The sequence below is a fragment of the Dermochelys coriacea genome, chromosome 26 (assembly GCF_009764565.3).
Source record: "Dermochelys coriacea isolate rDerCor1 chromosome 26, rDerCor1.pri.v4, whole genome shotgun sequence".
NCBI classification, from domain to species: domain Eukaryota; kingdom Metazoa; phylum Chordata; order Testudines; family Dermochelyidae; genus Dermochelys; species Dermochelys coriacea.
The window spans coordinates 15,200,963-15,224,402 of NC_050093.1; the positions used below are offsets into that span (position 1 = coordinate 15,200,963).

The 23,440-nt window shown below is 61.1% G+C and overlaps 1 protein-coding gene and 1 long non-coding RNA gene across 2 annotated transcripts; both read right to left on the reverse strand.

The window, feature by feature from the left end:
• Positions 1-1,424: 1,424 nt before the first annotated feature.
• Positions 1,425-21,603, reverse strand: LOC122457554. The gene is made up of 3 exons (XR_006277131.1): positions 21,592-21,603; positions 19,607-19,609; positions 1,425-1,690 (listed from the first exon to the last, which is right to left on the reverse strand). It is a non-coding gene; the product is annotated as an uncharacterized LOC122457554 (long non-coding RNA).
• LOC119848674 (neuropeptide Y receptor type 1-like) lies at positions 9,873-14,881 on the reverse strand. Its single transcript, XM_043503071.1, has 3 exons — positions 14,814-14,881; positions 12,746-12,780; positions 9,873-12,707 (listed from the first exon to the last, which is right to left on the reverse strand). The coding sequence occupies exon 3, from the start codon at positions 12,698-12,700 to the stop codon at positions 11,597-11,599; it is 1,104 nt and encodes a 367-aa protein (XP_043359006.1). The 5' UTR covers positions 12,701-12,707; positions 12,746-12,780; positions 14,814-14,881; the 3' UTR covers positions 9,873-11,596.
• Positions 21,604-23,440: the final 1,837 nt, after the last annotated feature.

Here is a 23,440-nt window from a genome sequence, read left to right on the forward strand (position 1 = left end):
GAGGAAAAAAGGAGGACTTGTGGCACCTTAGAGACTAACAAATTTATTTGAGCATAAGCTTTCGTGAGCTACAGCTCACTTCATCAGATGCATTCGGTGGAAAATACAGTGGGGAGATTTATGACCAAATAAATTTGGTAGTCTCTAAGGTGCCACAAGTCGTTCTTTTCTTTTTGCGAATACAGACTAACATGGCTGCTACTCTGAAACCTGTCAAGGAGGAGAGAGATTTTCCCTCTGTATCTGGCGACCGCTGCTGGATCCAATGTCTGGTTCTGGTGCCCACAGTTCAGGAAGGAGGTTGATAAATTGGAGAGGGGGCAGAGAAGAACCATGAGAATGATTCAAGGATTAGAAAACCTGCCTTATAATGAGACACTCCAGGAGCTCCATGTATTTCGCTTACCCAGGAGAAGGTGAAGGGGTGACGGTACAGTCTGTCCGTTCCTACCTGGGGTGGGAACAAAGGGTGGATACCAGAGGGCTCCTTAGCCCAGCCAGCAAACATGGAACACGACGTTCCAGTGGCTGGAAGTTGGAGCTGGTCAGGAAATCAGACGTCCCTTTGTACCAGGAAGGGAATTAACCAGTGGGACAATTCAGCACGGGCTGGGGTGAAATTCTTCTAACAGCTCCGTGCTAGTCAAACCAGGATTGTTGCAGGGCAGTCTCTGGTTATGTGGGGGTCAGACGAGATGCTCACCAGGGTCCTCTCTGGCCTGGGGATCGGTGAATTGCCAGGCACATTCCACTGACCAGGGCAGAGGCGGCTCCAGGGCACTGACCCTGCCCCACACCCACAGGGCCATGTGGAGGGTGGGGGGGGGGGGGCAGGGCAAAATCTGAAATTGAGCCTCCCCCTTCCAAAAATATCACAGTGAAAGTGAAAGAGTGTAGGAGGAGGGGAGGGGCTGGGGGACTCAGAGTAGGCCGGGGGGGTCACTGCCCTGCCTGTGGGGGTGGGGGGTGTCACAGACTCACAGATCGTGCCCACTCTTGGCCCCATGCCGTCCATGGGGGGGTGCCCCTTTCAGTGAGACAGCCCTTCCTGGGGGTCCACTCTCTCTCGGGGTTAAGGCCCTCCACCTCCTGGAGTCGCATCTGTTGGAGCCTTAGTTCCAAAGGGGATGATGCCCCCCTGTTCTGTAGACTGGAGTGACACTCAGCTGGCGTAACACAGGAGGGGTTACTGAGCGTCTGAACCCAGCATAGGAAACTCTCAGGCCTGGCCTCCCCCAGCCCAGCCCAGCCCACCCCAGTCTCCCCTGCATCCGGGGGGCTCTGCCTGCTCCCTCCTCCAGCCCCAAGACCCCCTGCTTCCGAGCTAGGCATCTGAGATCCCCGGCCCCAAGCCCCCCCATCCATTGTCTTCTCTCCAGTTAAACAGGGTCACCTGGGCCCCCCCTCCCCTCTCTGCAGCCCATTGTCCTCCCGCTGGCCAGATGCGGCTGGGACTCCCGAGCTGGGCTCCGGGTCCCCAGGTCGCCCGTCACTGGGGTCTCCATTCTCCATGACAGTGGCTGGGGTCCCAAGTTCCCTCGCTGGTTCTCTGTAGCAACAAACTCCCCCTCCCATCACCTCGTTAAACCCGTAGCACCTAGGGAAACTGAGTCCCACCCCCTCTGCATGCAAACCATAGGAAAACCAAGAAAATCCCCCATAGGAAACAAGGGAAAACAAGAAACTCCCCCTCTTTGTCACATGGGGCCAGGGAGGGGCTGAAGGGAGGGCACAGCCTGGGGGTCACTGTCCTCCCATAGGGCTGGGGGCACTCTGCTCTCCATGCAGCCATGCAGGAGGGGTGGGGGGAACATCCCGCCTCTCCCCCCTGCAGACTTGTGGCCTGGCACATGGCTTCGAGCCTGGCCCCATGATGCCAATGGTGGTGACAGTGGGATCTGGGCCCTTCTGGGGCAGGCAAGTTGTTCCTGCACTATGGCTGGCGGGCACCAAACTGGAGCAGTGCCGGGACACCATGCACCAGGCTGCAACACTCGCTCAAATGGGGACCAACTGCCCCTCTGTCACTTTGGGGGCCCTCTTGACTGGGGGGCCTATGGCAAACTGCCCATTTTGGCCCCCTCTGGGCAGCCTTGCCAGGCCCCGGGACAAGCTCGGATCCTGAGCTGCAGCCCCGTTGGGAGGATCCGGCCTCACCATCGAGGGGTGTGTAGTGTTGGACAGCAGACCCTGGGGTGCGGGTGCCAGGAGCGTGGCAGGGGGGAAGGAGTGGGGGGACTGGGGAGGGGTTTGGGGCTGTGGAGAGGGAGAAGGTTGGGGGTTCAGGTCAGGTGGAGGGAGGACTATTCACCGGGGTGGGGTGGGGATGTATGGCTGGGGGAGTGGAGAGGATTATGGCTGGGGGGGATCTGTTGGCCCCACATTCTCCCCTCCCAAGGATGTTCCAGAATCCGGGGAGACCCTGCCCCTCTGGGGGTATGAGCCCATCTGAGCCTGGAGCTGGAGGAGGAGGCTGAAGGTAACACGAATTTAAACCTCTGTGGGCGGAGGGCTGGAGAGTTCGCGGGTGTTGGGTCAGCTGGGGGCCCGGGGCATGGCTTGGTGCCCAGCTTGGGCTATGTACCTGAGGCAGCCTGCTGCCCCCAGTGTGGGGCTGCCCCCGATGTGCACTCAGCAGCATGGGGCACCAGACTCAGAGATTCACAGAGTCGTTGGAATCATTAAAAAAGGGATAGAAAATAGGACAGAAAATATCATGTCGTCTCTCTATAAATCCATGGTACGCCTACATCTGGAATACTGCTTGCAGATGTGGTTGCCCCATCTCAGAAAAGATATATTGGAATTGGAAAAGGTTCAGAAAAGGGCAACAAAAATGATTAGGGGTATAAAACAGCTTCCATATGAAGAGAGATTAATAAAATGGGGACTTTTCAGCTTGGAAAAGAAACAGCTAAGGTGGGATATGATAGAGGTCTATAAAATCATGACTGGTGTGGAGAAAGTAAATCAGGAAGTGTTATTTACTCCTTCTCATAATACAAGAACTAGGGGTCACCCAATGAAATTAATAGGCAACAGATTTAAAACAAAACAAAATTTCTTCACACAATGCATAGTCAACCTGTGAAACTCCCTGCCAGAGGATGTTGTGAAGGCCAAGACTATAAACAGGGGTCAAAAAAGAACTAGATAAGTTAACGGAGGACAGGTCCATCAATGGCTATTAGTCAGGATGGCCAGGGATGGTGCCCCTAGCCTCTGTTTGCCTGAAGCTGGGAATGAGCGACAGGGGATGGGTCACTTGATGATTCCCTTTTCAGAGTAGCAGCCATGTTAGTCTGTATTCGCAAAAAGAAAAGGAGGACTTGTGGCACCTTAGAGACTAACAAATTTATTTGAGCATCAGCTTTCGTGAGCTACAGCTCACTTCATCGGATGCATTTGTTAGTCTCTAAGATGCCACAATCTTACCCCTAATCATCTTTTTGATAGGTTTCAGAGTAGCAGCCGTGTTAGTCTGTATTCGCAAAAAGAAAAGGAGTACTTGTGGCACCTTAGAGACTAACAAATTTATTAGAGCATAAGCTTTCGTGAGCTACAGCTCACTTCATCGGATTCATCTTTTTGATGATTCCCTGTTCTGTTCATTCCCTCTGGGGTACCTGGCACTGGCCACTGTTGGCAGACAGGATACTGGGCTAGATGGACCTTTGGTCTAACCCAGTCTGGCCGCTCTTATGAGTCCAAGGGCACAAGGGACCATTGTGATCATCTTGTCTGACACCCCACCCCCCCAACCCCATGTAACACAGGCCAGACACCTGCCCCACAATAAGCCCTAGCACAGAGCTGTTAGGAAGCCAGCCAATCTGCATTTAGAATGGCCAGGGATGGAGAATCCACCAGGGCTCTGGGTAAGTTGTTCCCATGGTTAATTACTGTCACTGGTACAAATGTCCACCTCGTTTCCAGTCTGTTTGTCTAGCTTCAACTTCCCACCACTGGATGGTGTCAGACCTTCCTCGGCTAGACTGCAGAGCCCGTCATTCAATCTCTGCTCCCCCTGTAGGTCCTGACAGAGTGGAATCAAGTCCTCCCTTCACCTTCTCTGTGTTAAGCTAGAGAGATGGAGCTCCTGGAGTCTGTCGCTCTACGGCAGGTTTTCTAACTCTTTAGTCAGCCTTGTCGCTCTTCTCTGCCCCCCTCTCCAACGTATCAACATCCCTCCTTGAACTGTGGGCACCAGAACCAGGCACGGGATTCCAGCAGCGGTCGCACCCAGTGCCAAACACAGAGCTGAAATAACCGCTCTGCTCCTACCCGAGATTCCCGTTTACCCATCCCAGGAGCCCATTAGCTCTTTTAGCCACAGCATCACACTGGGAGCTCAAGTTCAGCTGATTCTCCAACATGCCACCTTGTCTTTTTCAGAGTCCCTGCGTCCCAAGGCAGAGCCCCCAGGCGTAGGCATTGTTCGTAGACACACACATTTATGCTTACTGCTTGCCTGCGCTCAGCCCACCAACCGATCCCCGTCTCTCTGTAGCAGTGACCTGTCCTCTTCATTTCTTACATTCCCCCGGATTTTGTGTCGTCGGCAAACTTCAGCAGGGATGAGTTTATGTTTTCTTCCAGGCCATTGAGAAAAACATTTAATAGCACAGGGCCAAGAACCGATCCCTGCGGGCTCCCACTGGCAACACCCATCCAATATCAGTTCCCTGCTTACAATGATATTTTTAGACCTGTCACTGAGCCAGTTTTCACTCCATGCAGTTTTCACTTCCATGGTCATTTTATATCATTCTAATTTCTTAATCAAAATGTCATGGGGGACACAGTCGAACGCCTCACAGAAGTCTAAGTATATTGGAGTCTCATCAAAAAAAGTTATCAAGTGACTTTGACAGGATCTATGTTCCATAAGACCATATGAATTGGCATTCATTATATTACCCTCCCTTAATTCTTATTGAGTCCTGTATCAGCCTGTCTTGCCTAGGATTGGTGTCAGAGTGACAGGCCTATAATTACCTGGGTCATCCCTGTTATACTTTTTAAATGCTAGAACGACATTAGCTGTCTTCCAGTCTTCTGGAACTTCCCCCGTGTTCCAAGACTTATTGAAATCACCATTCATGGCCAGCAAGCTTTCAGCCAGCTCTTTTAAAACTCTTGGATGCATGTTATATGGACCAGATTTTAAAATGTCTAGCTTTAGTAGCTGCTCTTTAACATCCTCCAGAGCTACTAGTGGAATGGGAAGAGTCTTATATAATACAATGATGTCATCTGTTCTTTCCCCAATACAGAACAGAAATATTTATTGAATATTTCTGCCTTTTCTGCATTATTATTAATAATTCTGCCATTTCCGTCTGGCCTCTTTTTGTTCCAAATATACTTAAAAAACTCTAAGCAAGGAGCAACCTCTTGAGTGCTAATGGGATGGGAGGAGAAGGAGCTGGAAATGCTGGGGGTGCCCTGCTGCGGGAGATGGGGAGGCACGGGGTGCAGAAGGAGAGCGACACACCAGTCTTCTGTTACATGCTTAAAGTGACTCTAATGAGGGGTTGCAGAGCGCCATTTAAAGGGAGTCAGAGATTTGCTCCCCCACCTGACCCTTTTCTTCCCTTCTCAGGCTCCCCTTCTCCACCAGCAGCCAGACCCCCTGTCCCATGAGCCCCTGCACCCCCTCATGATGGAGGAGGGGCCAGGCCAAACCTCTGTGGCATAATGACCCAGCACACCAGGCTGCAATGCCATTCACTCAAATATGACCTGGCCACCCCACCCCATATCCACCTTCATCCCACGCACAGCCCTACATCCCCACCCCACACACAGCCCCTCACCCCATGCCACCCCACACCCCAAATCTACACTGGGGTGCCCCCAGGGGAGATCTAGCATCCCAGTGACAGGCCGGTGGGTAGCAGGATGGAGCAGCCTGGCTGGGTTCTGACCCTGCTCCTCGGCTGCCAGTGCAGATCCCAGTGACATTTTCTAGCCCTTTTGGCAGCTCCCGTGATTGGCTGGAGTGCCGGACTCAGCTGGCACTAGTCCCGGGCAAACGCCCATGGAATCACCCCTCAATGGCAATGGGCCAGATTCAGCTCCCAGGTCTCCTGAGGCCAACCTGGAGCGACATCACTGAGGAGAGTCTGTGCCGGTTTCCCGCGGAGCTGGGCCGGTGGGATTTGCCCCACTAGACACTGACCCCGCCAGCGCTCCTGAGGGGTGTAGGACTTCCCTGCAGGGTTAGCCCGGCTCGGAGCAGGGCAGGCTTCCTGAGCATGCCACCCCGGGGACTGTGCAAGCCAGGAACCGCCCCAGGAGAGCTGTAGAGTAGGAGCGATCGTCCAAGGGCTGAACGTTCCCCTCCCGAAGTCCAGGGCCCCCAGCACAGCGCTTGGGCTCAGGCTTCGCCCTGGCTTGGGCCTGTCCAACGCGCCAGCCTCTGGCACTGGAACCGGACAAACTGGGGACTGCAGTGTCCCGGGGGACGTGGCACAGAGATAGGGGTCCCCGGGGAAGCGAAGCAGGCTGTTTTGGAAGGAAACCACTGGGGAGAGTTGGGGGAGGGTCAGTGCAGGGAAGAGTTTGGATCCCCTCTAATCTGGTTTTCCCGGTTCAGGCCCATTGCAGCAGCAGGTAACCAGCATGTCCTCCTCCTTGCAGGGCTATCCCCAGGACCGGGGTGCAATGGGAGGCGTAGAGCTGCATGGGAAATCTCCCCTCTGACAGCCCGGGGCAGGGGCCGGCGGGGAAGAGTCGCCAGGGGAGGGGGGACGTTGTGCCATGAGATGCTTGAGTCTTGTCTGCCCTGGAGTACGCGATGATGACTGGCAAACTGGTGACATGTGACATCATCAGCGATACGATGACATCACAAGGAGCTCCCGCAAGGGGGCGGGGTTTGCACTCGGAGTGTTTCGTCTCGGGCCTGGGTTTATTTTGCCAGGGATTCTACTGCCAGGGCCGGCCTTAGGGCAAATGGTGCCCTGGGCAAACTTGTATTTTGGTGTCCCAGCCACCCCCAATCCCTACACTGATCCACCTGCCCCCCCAGCCCCTGCCCCCCCATCCTGCACCCCCAGCTCCTGCCCTGATCCACCTGCACCCCTACCCACTGCACCCCCATCCTGTGCCCCCAGCCCTGCACTCCCCTGAGGAAACTGAGCAGGATGCAGGGAGCCGCTGGGTTTGCTGCTCGCTCCTCCCACTTGACGGCTGCTCCTCTGTGCACCCCTGGGGGGGCGAGGGGGGGTATGAGGAGCGACATCAGGGCTCCCTGCATCCAGGTCACTTTCCCCAGCTGGGCTGAGTAAACGGAGGCCAGGCGAGCAGCAGCCCCGCTGGGGAAGTGACCTGGGTGCACAGAGCGCTCGGCATTGCTCCTCCATCCCCCTCACGGCCCCTTGTGGGGTGCAGAGGAACATCGGGGGAGGGAGGAGCAGTATCTGTATGTAACTGCTCACCACCCCCACCCCCGGAGCAGCTTGTCACTCCCCCCGGGCAGTGTGCACCTCTGCACTGCCACACGGTGCCCCCTTAACCATTGCACCCCAGGGCGGTCACCTGCATGGCCCATCCCTAAGGCCGGCCCTGCTCCTGCCATTGAAGTCCATGGAAATCAGGCCTGGGTTCTTACTGTGTGTCTGTACAGTGGCCAGCACAACAAACCCTGGGCCCTTGGGCAATTCCCAGTGGCTCCTCCAGCCTGATCCTGGCTAGCACAGAGAACGTCCCCCCGGTGCCCTGCACTGAGCCCAGCGACGTGTGTTTGGTCAACGCTTCTTCCAGCAAGGCAGCCGGGCTGGGCAGCCACCAGGAGACAGAGACTCCCCCACAGCCCTGGGGAGTTTAAAACCTTGGCCCAGTCACCCTCGCTGGCATAAACCAGTGCCCCCTTCCAACTAAAATTTGTCTGGCTTGGTGCTTGCTCTGCCTTCCTCTGCTCAAAGAGCCTTTGGAAACCCAGCGTCCTCCCCCGGTGGGCTTTGATACGCCCCACCCAGGCCACCCTCACTCTTCCTTCTGAGCAGCTAACCAGACTAAGTGCCTCGCGTCTCTTACCAGAAGGGTCTTTTCCAGCCTTCAGATAACGTGGTGGCTCTGCTCGGCCCTCTCGCCCCCTTCTCACTCTTTCTAAACTGGACACCAGAACTGAACCCTCTATTCTAAACTGAACCCTCTACTTGGCACTGGTGAGGCCTCATCTGGAGTACTGTGTCCAGTTTTGGGCCTCACATTACAAGAAGGATGTGAAAAAACTGAAGCAAGTCCAGCGGAGGGCAACAAAAATGATTAGGGGGCTGGAGCACATGACTTATGAGGAGAGGCTGAGGGAACTGGGATTATTTAGTCTGCAGAAGAGAAGAATGAGGGGGATTTGATAGCTGCTTTCAACTACCTGAAATAGGGTCCCAAAGAGGATGGATCTAGACTGTTCTCAGTGGTAGCAGATGACAGAATAAGGAGTACTGGTCTCAAGTTGCAGTGGGGGAGCTTTAGGTTGGATATTTGGAAAAACTTTTTCACTAGGAGGGTGGTGAAGCACTGGAATGGGTTCCCTAGGGAGGTGGTGGGATCTCCTTCCTTAGAGGATTTTAAAGCCCAGCTTGACAAAGCCCTGGCTGGGATGATTTTGTTGGGGGTTGGTCCTGCTTTGAACAGGGGGTTGGACTAGATGACCTCCTGAGGTCCCTTCCAACCCTGATAGTCTATGATTCTATGAACTGGCTCTTAGCCTCACCAACATGCGACTGGTGGTGCTACCTCACTGCAAACGAGAAGTATAACAACAACGCTCTGCCAACAACCAGCGTGACAGCCTGTGTCACACCTGCAGGGATAAGTCCCAGAGCTGGCGACTTTCGTGTTGACACCGCGGCCGCCGTTTGTGAAGAGCTGACACAACGTGAGTGTTAGTTAAAGGGAGTTACTCACATTTCGTCAGCTTGGTCAGTTTATTCTTGATTATTATTACAAAGAATTATCCCCTTAGAAAAGCCGCAGCAGTCTATGCATTTCGATAAATACATATTTATAAATTGGTTACAAACATCGACTGTTGGCCAAAATATCGCCAGGCCCCACCCACTGGGAGCCAATGTTCAGCCCTGCGTCAAGAGACGGGCACATAATACGACGAGTAGGTGCGATCAGGATAAAAGCAGTGGTGAACTGGAGCCGGTTGTTAAATGTAGAAGCCCTTTTAGAACCGGTTGTTCCACGAGAGCTTCTGCATTTAACCGGCCAAAAGTGGCACCTTAGGCACGGACTCCATGGGTGCTCCAGCCCTGGAGCACCCAAGGGGAAAATTTGATGGGTGCAGAGCCCCCACCGGCAGCTCCCCGCCCCGCCCTGCCCCCGGCCCCAGCTCACCTCACCTCTGCCTCCTCCCCTGAACACGCCTCTCCCTGCCACCCACGAATCAGCTGTTTGGCGGGAAGCCGGGGGCTGAAAAGCAGGCTGTGGCTTCGCGCTCAGGCACAGGGAGGCGGAGGTGAGCTGGGGTGAGTGGGGGGGGCGCAAGGAGGGCCGCCCGCGCTGCAGCAGGTAACCTGGGGGGGGGGCGCAGGGGAGCCGCTCCCCGCTCCAGCTCCCCTCCACCACCCTCAACCGGAGCACCCCCAGAGTTGGTGCCTAGGGTGCCACTTTTGATGTGATCAGTGGGGGGAGCAGCCGCTCCCCCTGCTCTCCCCCAGCTATGCTCCTCCACCCCTAGGAGCCGGAGGGACCTGCCGGATGCTTCCTGGGAGCTGCCCCAGGTTATGCACCACCAGGACTTCCCACCTCGCCCCCTAGCAGGTCCCTCTGGCTCTTAGGGGTGGGGTGGACACCCACTATGGTGGCCCACGAGACCCTCCTGCCTGGTTCTGGGGGCAGTCAGGGGAGGGAGGTGGATGGGGCAGGGGTTCGGGGGGCATCAAGGAACGCGGAGGGTGGGATGGGGCAGGAGTCCCGGGGGTGGGGGTGGGCCACGACCCCCCTCATGGTATGTGGAGGAAACCGGCTGTTAAGATTTTGGCAGCTCATCACTGGGTAAAAGGAACCCATTAGCTAAGCTCCTGGATTGGATCAAGCAAACTCAAAATGATTTACAAGTGTCCAGAAGAACAGCTGTTCGAATGCCGGGTCCCTCTGTCCCGTTAGCCCCAACCACTGCAACCTCCGAGCCCCGGAAAGCGATTCTGGTCAGATACCGACTCTGCAAGTGACTGAGTGAGCTCGCGGGAAATATCTGAGGGGGGGGGAAATTCTCCACTTCCTGACGTTGGTGGAAATCAGGAATATCACCTCTGCAGTCACTGGGTAAAGGCATGTGACTGAAAGGAGAATGAAGCACAAAACTCAACGGTGAAAAGTAAATTAGATTTTGGAATTCTTTTCCAGTTGAATAATCTAAGGTGTTACCGGAGTCACAGAGAAGGGGATTTTGCTTTTAGAAGAAAAGTGAACCACCTCTCCACAGCGCCCCTTTAACAGCCCAGCCCGATAGCTTCTTTTTTCACTTCAAAATACCAGAAAGTGAGGTAAAGGAATGTCGGTTTCTTTTTTTCCTCTTTTTTTTTTTTTTTTAATCAGGCATTTGGGAGTTTTAGGAGATCATCAAAAATCTCTGAAATCAAGGGCACTGTGTATTGTTTGGCAAACAGCAGAATTTTCACAGGACTCAAACTAAGTGCTAATGTCCCAGTTACACATGAAAATGGCTATTTTCTTGCACAAGTCAGCTGTTCGCATGTGCTGCTGGGTAGTTAGGTGTGACGGTGCTCAGATACTATGGCAATCAATGACCCTGGCAGGATTGCCTAGGATACAATAGACCGAGTCAAGATATTCTTTAAATGCACCTGGAATAATTTGTGTTTGCCTCCAGTAGCTGCAGATCTAACCCCCGACTGCACATTGAATCGCCCAGCCTGGCAATGCACCCACCATCTGTGCATGGCGGGGGGGTTGTCCCCCTTTGAAAATTAGCTCATCCATTACTTGCCAAAAGGACCCAAGCAGGGATGTGATGTGATAACGATGCTTAACCCTATGACAGTGCCGCTCAGCCTGCCACACCCCTCCCAAGATGTGCGACAGCGAAGTGTTAACAGCCCCATCTGAATGCTGGGGAAACGGCGACAGAGAGATGAAGGCCAAAAGTCTCTAGGCTGAAAGCCGCACAGAGTCCAGCGCCCGATTTCCACAGGTGCTGAGCCCCTGCAGCCCAGCCCTTTGGCAAACCCAGCCGGGACCCGATCTATGGAGCTGGGACGAGGCACCATGTGGGCCAGTCAGACACCCACTGCTCCTGCATTCCTGGGGTGCCTCAGGCCACTCTGAGAATCACCAGGCTGAAAACTGGAGCCTGAGTGAGTGGCTCCGCAGGGGACGCGCATCAGAGCCGGGCTCAGAGCCCAGGGCTTCCCGTGGCCAGGCTCTGGCTGGTTTCTTTGGGATTCCCCAGAGCTCACTCCCAGGCTCTCTCTGGATCTGAGCTGTGCCCGAGGGAGGGGCGGGGGGCTGCCCTAGACATGCAGAGAGTGCATACAGCAGAGCAGTATCCCCCGCCCGCCGGGCAAGGCTATGGCGGGTTCTGCTCCTGGCACCAGGCGCTGGGGGCAGCCAGACGTCAGGCGTCGGTGGCGACCGCCCCGCTGCGCAGCGAGGCCTTGGAGACCTCGGTGCTGACGGTGGACAGGGGGACGCTCTCGTACGTGTCCGTCTCCGCAGCACAGCTGCAGTGGTGGAGCAGGACTTTGAGCTCCTGCTGGAAGTTGGTGTTCAGGAAGCCGTAGAGGACGGGGTTGATGCAGGTGGAGGCCATGGCTGCCAGATGGCAGAGGGAGAAGAGCAGGTCGTGGTAGCAGCCGGAGATGGTCTCGTGGGCCCAGTCGTACAGGGCATTGAAGACGGTCAGGGGCAGCCAGCACACGGCGAAGGCAGCGACGAGGCAGGCCAGCATGACGCTGACCCGCCGGTGGCTGGCGGCGCGGGACCCGTGCGTGGGCCGCTCCAGGATGTCCCGCCGGTGCCGCAGCCGCAGGAAGATGCGGCAGTAGCAGGCCAGGATGAGCAGCAGGGGCAGGCAGTACTGGCCGAACAGCAGCCCGGTGGTGTAGGCCAGGCGGTGCCCGTCCGACGGCCACTTCTCCACGCACACCAGGTGGCCGGCGAAGGCGTCGAAGGGCAGGCTGAGGTTGCGGAAGGGCTCGTCCGTCAGGACGCTGAAGGCGAGGAAGGGCAGGGAGACGCAGCCCGACACCAGCCAGGTGACGCTCACGGCCAGGTAGGCGTGGGTGGCCCCCGGCTTCCACCCGGTGGGGTTGATGATGAGCTGGTGCCGCTCCAGGGCGATCCAGGCCAGTGAGAGGATGGAGACGGTGACGGAGACGCACTGCGCGAAGGGGCTGGCCTTGCACAGGAACTCGCCCAGCACCCAGCGGTCCATGAGGGTGTAGATGACGGTGACGGGCAGGCACACCACGCTCATCAGCAGGTCGGAGCAGGCCAGGTTGGCAATGAAGATGCTGGTGACGTTCCTCATCTCCTTGTGCCGGGTGATGACACAGAGCAGGCACAGATTCCCCACCAGCCCCACGGCCAGCAGGGCGCTGTAGGCCACAACCAGGACGGTGCTGTTCCCCACCGAGGGGCCGCACGGCCCGTCCTGCTCCCAGGGCAGGCTCAGCCGCTCCGAGATGTTCAGGTACATGAGCTTCAGCAGCTCGTCCATCCTCTGCTCCTGGCCGGGGGCTGGCAGCGCGGGCAGTGGCTGCGCCGGGGGCAGGACACTCTGCTTACAGCGTCCCCAGCCTGGGCCAAGACAGGGAGCAAGAGCTGGGGAGGGTAGCACGAGGGTATCTCACCACGTGGGCACCTGGCTCGCCGATAGGCTGCCATGTGCCCGACCGATGCCCAGCCCCCACCCCAGGGCCAAGCCACGCCCGGCAGCCCCCACATACCCGAGCCGCTCCCAGTGCCCCCAAGTGTCTGAGCCGCCCCCAGGTCCCTCAGCCCCATGCGCCCGAGCCGCTCCCAGCGCCCGCCGGAGCCATGTCTGATGCTCCCGGGAATCCTAGCAGCTCAGCATCCGTGCATGGCCCTGCCAAGCATACTGCCCCCGATGCCTGAGGCCCCCCGCTCCCAGGTGCCGGAGCAGTGCCCACCCTATCACCTATCCCAGTGCCCCTGCGTGCCCCAGCCACACGTGGTGGTGCCAGGGGCCCGCCTGCAGGGGTGCCGAGGGCGAGTGGGCGATAGAGGGGAACAGGGCGCCGGCGGGCTGGAGGCGAGGTCCCAGCAGGGCAGGGCGGGGATGCCTAGCGGACACCGCAGGAGGCTGGGGGGCTGATTTAGGAGATTGCTGGAAGGGGGATGCCCAGATCCATTTGCGGGGGGCAGAGCCCCTGATGGGGCCAGGAGAGCCCCCACCAGGGTGGGCAAGTCGGCTCCACGCTGCTGTCATGTGGCATCCTCCCTTGGGCACTGTGCCAGGAGGGAGCCCAGCGACCTGCAATGGGCTGGGGGTGGGCAGGGGCTCTGGGCCCCCAGGGGACAGACAGTCAGACAGCCCCCCCCCCCAGCTCCCAACAGACAGACGGACAGACAGGCAGCTGGACAGTGTCTGATGGCAGCCGGAAGGGGTTTACACAGCCTGGACTGCCAATATCCGGGGACACCCATGGGGCCAGGCCCCTCCCCGGGGCTGGGGGTGACAGTGCCTGGGGCGGGGGGGGGGACAGTGTGAAGCAGTGAAACCTCCGACCCCCGCCATGCCTCCCTGGGAGCCCTGCGCCTTGGGGGGGGCATGGAGACAGGGAGCCCCCCACAGTGGGGAACGGGAGCCAGATGGTACGTGTGTGTGTGTGTGGGGGGGTGTCTGCAGAGGGGTGATGTGTGTGTGTGTGTCTGTGCGGGAGGGCGATGTGTGTAGCTCTGTGCGGGGGGGTGATGTTTGTTTGGGGTGCGGCGTGTGTAGCTCTGTGTGTATGTCTGCAGAGGGGTGATGTGTGTGTGTGTGCACGCAGGGGGGTGGTGTGTGTCTGTGTCTGTCTGTGCGGGGGGGCGATGTGTGCGTGTCTGTGCCTGGGGGGGGCGATATGTGTGTATCTGTGCCTGGGGGGGCGATGTGTGTGGCTCTGTGCCGGGGGGGGCGATGTGTGTGTGTGTGTCTGTCTGTGCCGGGGGATGATGTGTCTGGCTGTGTGTGGTGGGGGGGCAATATGTTTGTGTGTGTGTGGTGCGGGGGCGAGGTGTGCGGCTCTGTGCGGGGGGGCGATGTGTGGGGGGGCGATGTGTGTGGCTCTGTGCGGGGGGGCAATGTGTGTATGTGTGTGTGGGGGTGATGTGTCTGTGTGCGGGGGGGGCGATGTGTGTGGCTCTGTGCCGGGGGGGCGATGTGTGTGTGTGTCTGTCTGTGCCGGGGGATGATGTGTCTGGCTGTGTGTGGTGGGGGGGCAATATGTTTGTGTGTGTGTGTGTGTGTGTGTGTGTGTGTGTGGTGCGGGGGCGATGTGTGCGGCTCTGTGCGGGGGGGCGATGTGTGGGGGCGATGTGTGTGGCTCTGTGCGGGGGGGCAATGTGTGTATGTGTGTGTGGGGGTGATGTGTCTGTGTGCGGGGGGGGGCGATGTGTGTGGCTCTGTGCGGGGGGGCAATGTGTGTGTGGGGGGGGGGGATGTGTGTGTGTGGGGGGGGGGCGATGTGTCTGTGTGCGGGGGGGGATGTGTGTGTGGGGTGGGGGGTGGCTCTGTGCGGAGCCGAGAGGTGCCTCTAGCCGCAGGATCGAGCCGGGGCAGCGCGGCCCAGGCCAGGAGCCCCCCGCCCCGCACGGACCCGCCCCCTCACCTGGCTCCGGTCCGGCCCCGCTCCGCAGTGTCTGGCCCCGCTCCGGGCTCGCGTCTCCGCTGCGCTCCCGGCCGTGGCGGGAGGGGCCCGGCTCGTCTTAAGGCGGCGCGGAGACGCCCCGGGCCCCGCCCTGGCGGGGGCGCCCTGCAAGGCGGGGACGGCTTGGGGGGGCCCAGCCGGGCTCCCCCGGCAGCGGGGCTCCGCGGGGCTGGGGGAGACACGTGAACCGCCGGAGCCTCCCGCCCCCCCCGGCTCTGCGTGCCCCCCACTCCCGACCCGCAGCCCCCTGCCCCCCCCCCCCCCAGCCCCGCCGGTGCCCCCCACTCCCGACCCGCAGCCCCCTGCCCCCCAGCCCTGCCCCCCACCCCCGACCCGCAGCCCCCTGCCCCCCAGCCCCCCAGCCCCGCCGGTGCCCCCCACTCCCGACCCGCAGCCCCCTGCCCCCCAGCCCTGCCCCCCACCCCGCCGGTGCCCCCCACTCCCGACCGCAGCCCCCCTGTACCCCAGCCCTGCCCCCCACCCCGCCTGTGCCCCCCACTCCCGACCCGCAGCCCCCTGCCCCCCGGCCCTGCCCCCAACCCCCGCGGTGCCCCCCACTCCGCCCGCAGCCCCCTGCCCCCACACCCCTGCCGGTGCCCCCCACTCGCCCGCAGCCCCCTGCCCCCCAGCCCCTGCCCCCCAACCCGCGTGCCCCCCACTCCCGACCGCATGCCCCCTGCCCCCCAGCCCTGCCCCCCACCCCGCCGGTGCCCACCACTCCCGACCGCAGCCCCCTGTACCCCAGCCCTGCCCCCCGGCCCCGCCGGTCCCCTCACTCCGACCCGCAGCCCCCTGCCCCCCAGCCCTGCCCCCCACTCCACCGGTGCCCCCCACTCCCGACCAGCAGCCCCCTGCCCCCCAGCCCTGCCCCCCACCCCGCCGGTGCCCCCCACTCCCGACCCGCAGCCCCCTGTACCCCAGCCCTGCCCCCCCCCCCGCCGTGCCCCCCACTCCCGACCCGCAGCCCCCTTGCCCCCGCCCTGCCCCCCAACCCCGCCGTGCCCCCCCTCCCGACCCGCAGCCCCCTGCCCCCCAACCCCGCCGGTGCCCCCCACTCCAGCCCCGCAGCCCCCTGCCCCCCAGCCCTGCCCCCAACCCCGGCGGTGCCCCCCACTCCCGACCCGCAGCCCCCTGTACCCCAGCCCTGCCCCCCAACCCCGGCGGTGCCCCCCACTCCCGACCCGCAGCCCCCTGCCCCCCAGCCCTGCCCCCCACCCCGCCGGTGCCCCCCACTCCCGACCGGCAGCCCCCTGTACCCCAGCCCTGCCCCCCGGCCCGCCGTCCCCTCACTCCCGACCCGCAGCCCCCTGCCCCCCAGCCCTGCCCCCCACTCCACCGGTGCCCCCCCACTCCCGACCAGCAGCCCCCTGCCCCCAGCCCCGCCGGTGCCCCCCCACTCCCGACCCGCAGCCCCCTGCCCCACCCCGCCGGTGCCCCTCGCTCCTGACCCAAGGCCCCCCGTACCCTGGCCCCGCCCCCCCCAGCCCTGTCCCTGCCCCTCACTCCCCACCCGCAGCCCCCTGCCCCCCAGCCCTGCCCCCCAGCCCCGCCGGTGCCCCTCACTCCCGACCAGCAGCCCCCCTGCCCCCCGCCCTGCCCCCCAGCCCTACCGGTGCCCCCCACGCCCGACCCGCAGCCCCCTGCCCCGCCCTGCCCCCCAACCCCGCCGTGCCCCCCACTCCCGACCCGCAGCCCCCTGCCCCCCAGCCTCCCCCCAACCCCGCCGGTGCCCCCCACTGCCGACCCGCAGCCCCCTGCCCCCCAGCCCTGCCCCCCAACCCCGCCGGTGCCCCCCACTCCCGACCCGCAGCCCCCTGCCCCCAGGCCTGCCCCCCAACCCCCCGGTGCCCCCCACTCCCGACCCGCACCCCCTGCCCCCCCGCCCTGCCCCCCCACCCCGCCGGTGCCCCCCACTCCCGACCCGCAGCCCCCTGCCCCCCGCCCTGCCCCCCGACCCCGCCGGTGCCCCCACTCCAGCCCCGCAGCCCCCTGCCCCCCAACCCCCGGCGGTGCCCCCCCACTCCCGACCCGCAGCCCCCTGTACCCCAGCCCTGCCCCCAACCCCGCGGTGCCCCCAACTTCCCGACCCGCAGCCCCTGCCCCCAGCCCTGCCCCCCAACCCCGCCGGTGCCCCCCCACTCCAGCCCCGCAGCCCCCTGCCCCCCAGCCCTGCCCCCCAACCCCGGCGGTGCCCCCCACTCCCGACCCGCAGCCCCCTGTACCCCAGCCCTGCCCCCCAACCCCGGCGGTGCCCCCCACTCCCGACCCGCAGCCCCCTGCCCCCCGCCCTGCCCCCCAACCCCGCCGGTGCCCCCCACTCCCGACCGGCAGCCCCCTGTACCCCAGCCCTGCCCCCCGCCCCGCCGTGCCCCTCACTCCCGACCCGCAGCCCCCTGCCCCCCAGCCCTGCCCCCCACTCCACCGGTGCCCCCCACTCCCGACCCGCAGCCCCCTGCCCCCCAGCCCCGCCGGGGCCCCCCACTCCCGCCCCCCCGGCCCCCTGCCCCCCACCCCGCCGGTGCCCCTCGCTCCTGACCCAAGGCCCCCCGTACCCTGGCCCCGCCCCCCCCAGCCTGTCCCTGCCCCTCACTCCCCACCGCAGCCCCCTGCCCCCCAGCCCTGCCCCCCAGCCCCGCCGGTGCCCCCCACTCCCGACCCGCAGCCCTCTGCCCCCCAGCCCTGCCCCCCAACCCCGCCGGTGCCCCCCACTCCCGACCCGCAGCCCCCCGCCCCCCAGGCCTGCCCCCCACCCCTGCCGGTGCCCCCCACTCCACCCCCAGCCCCCTGCCCCCCAGGCCAGCCCCCCAACCCCGCCGGTGCCCCCACTCCCGACCCGCAGCCCCCTGCCCCCCAGCCCTCCCCCCAACCCCGCCGGTGCCCCCCTCTCCCGACCCACTCCCCCCCTGCCCCCAGCCCCGCCGGTGCCCCCCACTCCCGACCCGCAGCCCCCTGCCCCCCAGCCCTGCCGGTGCCCCCCACTCCCGACCCGCAGCCTCCTGTACTCCAGCCCTGCCCCCTGGCCCCGCCGGTGCCCCTCACTCCCGACCCGCAGCCCCCTGCCCCCCAGCCCTGCCCCCCACCCCCGCCGGTGCCCCCCACTCCCGAACCGCAGCCCTCTGCCCCCCGGCCCTGCCCCCCACCCGCCTGCCCCCCACTCCCGACCCGCAGTCCCCTGCCCCCCACCCCTGCCCCCCAACCCCGCCGGTGCCCCCCCACTCCCGACCCGCAGCCCTCTGCCCCCCAGCCCTGCCCCCACCCCGCCGGTGCCCCTCGCTCCCGACCCGCAGCCCCCGTACCCCGGCCCTGTCCCCCAGCCCCGCCAGTGCCCCCCCCTCCCTACCCGCAGCCCCCGGCCCTGCCCCCCCGCCCTGCCCCCCAGCCCCGCCAGTGCCCCCCACTCCCGACCCGCAGCCCCCTGCCCCCCAGCCCTGCCCCCCAGCCCCACCGGTGCCCCTCACTCCCGACCCGCAGCCCCCCGTAACCCGGCTCTGCCCCCTGGCCCCGCCGGTGCCCCTCACTCCCCACCCGCCGCCCCCGTACCCGCCCCTGCCGCCCCCAGCCCTGCCCCTGCCCCTCACTCCCGACCCGCAGCCCCCTGTACCCCAGCCCTGCCCTCCGGCCCCGCCGGTGCCCCTCACTCCCGACCCGCAGCCCCCGTACCCCGGCCCTGCCCCCCCCCAGCCCTGCCCCTGCCCCTCACTCCCGACCCACAGCCCCCCTGCCCCCCGGCCCTGCCCCCCACCACGCCGGTGCCCCCCACTCCCGACCCACAGCCCTCTGCCCCCGGCCCTGCCCCCCACCCCGCCGGTGCCCCCCACTCCCGACCCGCAGCCCCCTGTACCCCGGCCCTGCCCCCCGGTCCCGCCGGTGCCCCTCACTCCCGACCTGCAGCCCCCTGTTACACCTGTGGGGGGCAGCAGGGTGGCATGGTGTGACACACCCACAGGGAATGGGGGCAGTGTTTTACACACCTGTGGGTAGCAGGATGGGGACTCATTGAGACACCCTTGGGGAGCAGGGGCAGAGTCGCTGGGTGTGACACACCCATGGCGAGCAGGGGTCAGAGTGTGACACACCCATGGGAGGTTGGGAGCAATGTGGCAGGGTGTGACACACCTATGGGCATGGGGCAAGGTGTGACACACACATGGGGAGCAGGGGGCAGTGTGACACACCCATGGGAGGATGGGGGGAGTGTGGTAGTGTGTGACACACCCATGGGTGGGGTTGCTCAGGCAGGGCAAGCTCAACCACTGTCTGTAGGGTCCCTGGGACAGAGCCCCTGGCTGGGGTGAAGAGGGTGAAGGCCCTAGGAGCAGGGCAGGAGGCCTTGTTGGGGGTGCCATGGACCCCGGGCAGGCTGGGCTGGGGGCTGACCGTGGCAGGGGGTACATGGACATGTGGGAGCCCCGCTGCGCTCTGGGAGAGGAGAAGCCCGCGGGGAAGGGGCATTTGGCACCTTCTCAACCCCGGCCCAGAACATGCCGCAAGCGGGCCTGGCCGCCAGCGCAGAGCCACCCTTGCCGGAGCCCCAGTCCCATAGCCCAGCCGCTGTGGGTTGGGTGCCCCAGGTCCGAGCCCAGCCCACCAGCCTGGTGTCTCCTGGCTGTGGTGACGGCCTCTGACCCCTGCGTGACGCTGGCAGGTTCCTAGGGCTCAGTGAGGCACGTGGCTGGGCCCGGGCCTGGCCCCCATGTGTTTGGGGCGGGTCCAGGAGGAATGCTGGCTGCAGGCCAACCCCTGCCCACCCAAACTGTCTGGGCAGGAGGCAGCGCGAGCAGCCACTGAGGTGGGGGTCAGGACACCTGGGTTCTGTTCCTGATTCTTTTATCATCTGCCCTTGCACAAGTTGCCCCTTTGTGCCTCAGTTTCCCCATATTTAAAATGCTGAGGATGCGACTGAGCCTCTTTCATGCAGTGCTGCAGGATGGTTGGCAGCTGAGGGCTCTAACTGCAGAGACTCCCCTGGCATAAAGCCAGTGGCAGCTACTGCCAGTTGCCCATCGGGACAGTGCATTACCTGGCACTTCCCGTGGCCCTTTGCAGCCTCTCTGCTTTATCCCCTTTGCCTTGGTGGGCAGGAGAGATGGGAAGCGGAGAGGAGGCCGTGGGGCAGGAAGTCACAGCTGGGATTTGAAAGCAGGCTGAGTTATGGGAACACAACTACAGCAGGGAGTTTGTTTATACACAGAGGCAGGGTGATTAAGATAACAAAAGGCTTGGCATTAAATTAAATTAAGGATTCTGAGATGATCTTGAAACGTTGCCAGACACTCCAGATAAGAGACAGGAAACAAAGGATAGGAATAATGATCAGTTTTCAGAATGGAGACATAAATAGTGGTGTCCGCCAGGCGTCTGTTCTGGGACTGGTCATAGAATCATAGACTATCAGGGTTGGAAGGGACCCCAGGAGGTGTCTAGTCCAACCCCCTGCTCAAAGCAGGACCAACCCCAACTAAATCATCCCAGCAAGGGCTTTGTCAAGCCTGACCTTAAAAACCTCAAAGGAAGGAGATTCCACCACCTCCCTAGGTAACCCATTCCAGTGCTTCACCACCCTCCTAGTGAAATAGTTTTTCCTAATATCCAACCTAAAGCTCCCTCACTGCAACTTGAGACCATTGCTCCTTGTTCTATCATCTGCCACCACAGAGAACAGCCGAGCTCCATCCTCTTTGGGACCCCCCTTTCAGGTAGTTGAAGGCTGCTATCAAATCCCCCCTCATTTATCTCTTCTGCAGACTAAATAACCCCAGTTCCCTCAGCCTCTCCTCATAAGTCATGTGCTCCAGCCCCCTAATTATTCTTGTTGCCCTGCGCTGGACTCTGTCCAATTTTCCACATCCTTCTTGTAGTGTGGGGCCCAAAACTGGACACAGTACTCCAGATGAAGCCTCACCAATGTCCAATAGAGGGGAACGATCACGTCCTATTCAACATATTCATAAATGATCTGGGAAAAGGGATAAACGGTGAGGTGGCCAAATTTGCAGATGATACAAAACTACTCAAGACAGTTAAATCCCAGGCAGACTGCGAAGAGCTGCAAAAGGATCTCTCAAAACTGGGTGACTGGGCAACAAATGGCAGATGAAATTCAATGTTGATAAATGCAAAGTAACGCACATTGGAAAACATAATCCCAATTATACATATAAAACGATGGAGTCTAATTAGCTGTTACAACTCAAGAAGAGACCTTGGAGTCATTGTGGAGAGTTCTCTGAAAACATCCACTCAATGTGAAGTGGCCGTCAAAAAGCGAACAGAATGCTGGGAATCATTAAGAAAGGGATGGATAATAAGACAGAAAATATCATATTGTCTCTCTATAAATCCATGCCATGCCCACATCTGGAATACTGCATGCAGATGTGATTGCCCCATCTCAAAAAAGATCTATTGGAATTGGAAAAGGTTCAGAAAGAGCAACAAAAATGATTAGGGGTCTGGAACAGCTTCCGTATGAGGAGAGATTACTAAGAGTGGGACTTTTCAGCTTGGAAAAGAGGCGACTAAGGGGGGATATGATAGAGGTCTATAAAATCATGAGTGGTTTGGAGAAAATAAATCAGGAAGTGTTATTTACTCCTCATAACACAAGAACTAGGCGCCACCAACTGAAATTAATAGGCAGCAGGTTTAAAACAAACAGAAGAAAGTATTTCTTCACACAACACACAATCAACCTGTGGAACTCCTGGCCAGAAGATGTTGTGAAGGCCGAGACTATAACAGGATTCAAAAAAGAACTAGATACATTCCTGGAGGACAGGTCCATCAATGGCTATTAGCCAGGCTGGGCAGGGAGGGTGTCCCTAGCCGCTGTTTGCCAGAAGCTGGGAATGAGCAACAGAGAATGGATCACTGATGATTCCCTGTTCTGTTCATTGCCTCTGGGGCACCTGGCCCTGGCCACTGTCGGCAGACAGGACACGGGGCTGGAGGGACCTTTGGTCTGACCCAGAGTAGCCACTCTTATATAGTACCCAGATGTATCTGCCCGATGCTGTAACCCACTAGACCCCCCTCCCCTCCCAGAGTTGACATAGAACCCAGGAGTCCTGACAGGGTCTCTCTCTCTCTCTGCAGAGTTAGTAACAAATAAGAATAGACATTAAAATTTTAAACCTAACCCGTGTCCCTTAAGTGGCTTGCCACAAGATGTCAAACAGGTTAGTGTTCAAGCTGATGGGTATAATATTTATTTAATTTTCTTTCTTTATATAGGAATTGGATCCAGGGCTCCTGTCAGCTAATTGCTAAGTTATCTGCCAAAAAACTAGTTTTCAAGTGCCTAAGTACCCCTGGAATCACAGTTAAAGTTGCCCCCCCACCAAAATCTGAAATGGTGCCCCCTGCCAGTCCAGCTGTGCTAAATGTGGACAGTGGCCTGCAAGTCCCCTAGAAATGCTCAGGAATGTGGCTTTTCCCCTGCAGAACTTTTTTTCCAGCAAAAAGTTGAATACCGAAATACTTCTATTCGGCCATGCTGCAGCAGTGCTTCATGGGAGCTGTAGTTCAGGTGCCTGGTGCCCCTGTCTGACTACATCTCCCATGATGCATCATGATGCACTCTCCTCTCCTATTGTCTCAGTGCAGGGCCCACAGGCCCTCTGGGGAGCAGGGAGACGGTAACAAGCTGGGACAGGGCCTGCATGCGCGTGGATCTTGCATGTGCATAAGTGTGTGCGTCCGTGTGCATGTGTGTGCATGCCCAGCGTCCTGCTCCTGCTCAGCTCCCTGCTGGCTCCTGTAACATTCCTATTCAGCAGCCACAGTGACCCCCACGCTGGGCGAATCTGCTCCAGGGGCACTGAACCAAACCCTGGGGTAGGAGCAATTCTCAGGCCAGTCCCAGTGGTTCTCTCCTGACAGACAGGGCAGGTACCGCTGCAGAGAGGGCACTTCACTAAGGAGGTCAGGGTAATTATCCCCATTTTACAGATAAGGAAACTGAGGCACAGAGGGGGCAGTCGCTGGTAGAGCCGGTCTTGACCCCAGGACTCCTGATCCCAGCCCAGTACTTTGACCACTAGGCGCCAGTTAAAATATCAGCGTTTCTTCTTCACTGACCCCCGTTTGGGACAGGCCCCGTTGCTGTAGCACCTGGAGGTCCCAGCAGAGGCCGGGGCCCCCGTCGTGCCGGGCACGGAGCAGAGACCCAGCGAGAGCCGGGCCATGCTTAGCGAGCTCCCAGTCGGGCTCCCCAGCCGGCTAAGGTTGGGAGGAGAGCGGCTGTTTCCCCAGCGTATAACCTTTGGCATGTTGCCAGCTCCTCCAGCCAGCCGCCACCTGCACCGGGCTCTGGGCGAGCTCAGCTCCCTGGGCTGGGCTCGGGGCTTTTCCTGCCCGCACGGCAACACCTGCCTTGTGGCTGCTGCCGTCAGCACCCGGGTCACCCGTCCTGTTGCGGAGCCTTCCCGCCACGTGCTGGTGCCTCCAGGGCAGCGTCCGCTGCTGAGCCCCACGCACTGAATAGCAGGAAATTCCAGGCTCCCGGCACCACTGGCTCTGGCCCTCGGGCCGGTCAGGGGGGATGTCTCTGCCTTTCCTGTCCTGAGGCCTGGGGGAATTGCAGCTGC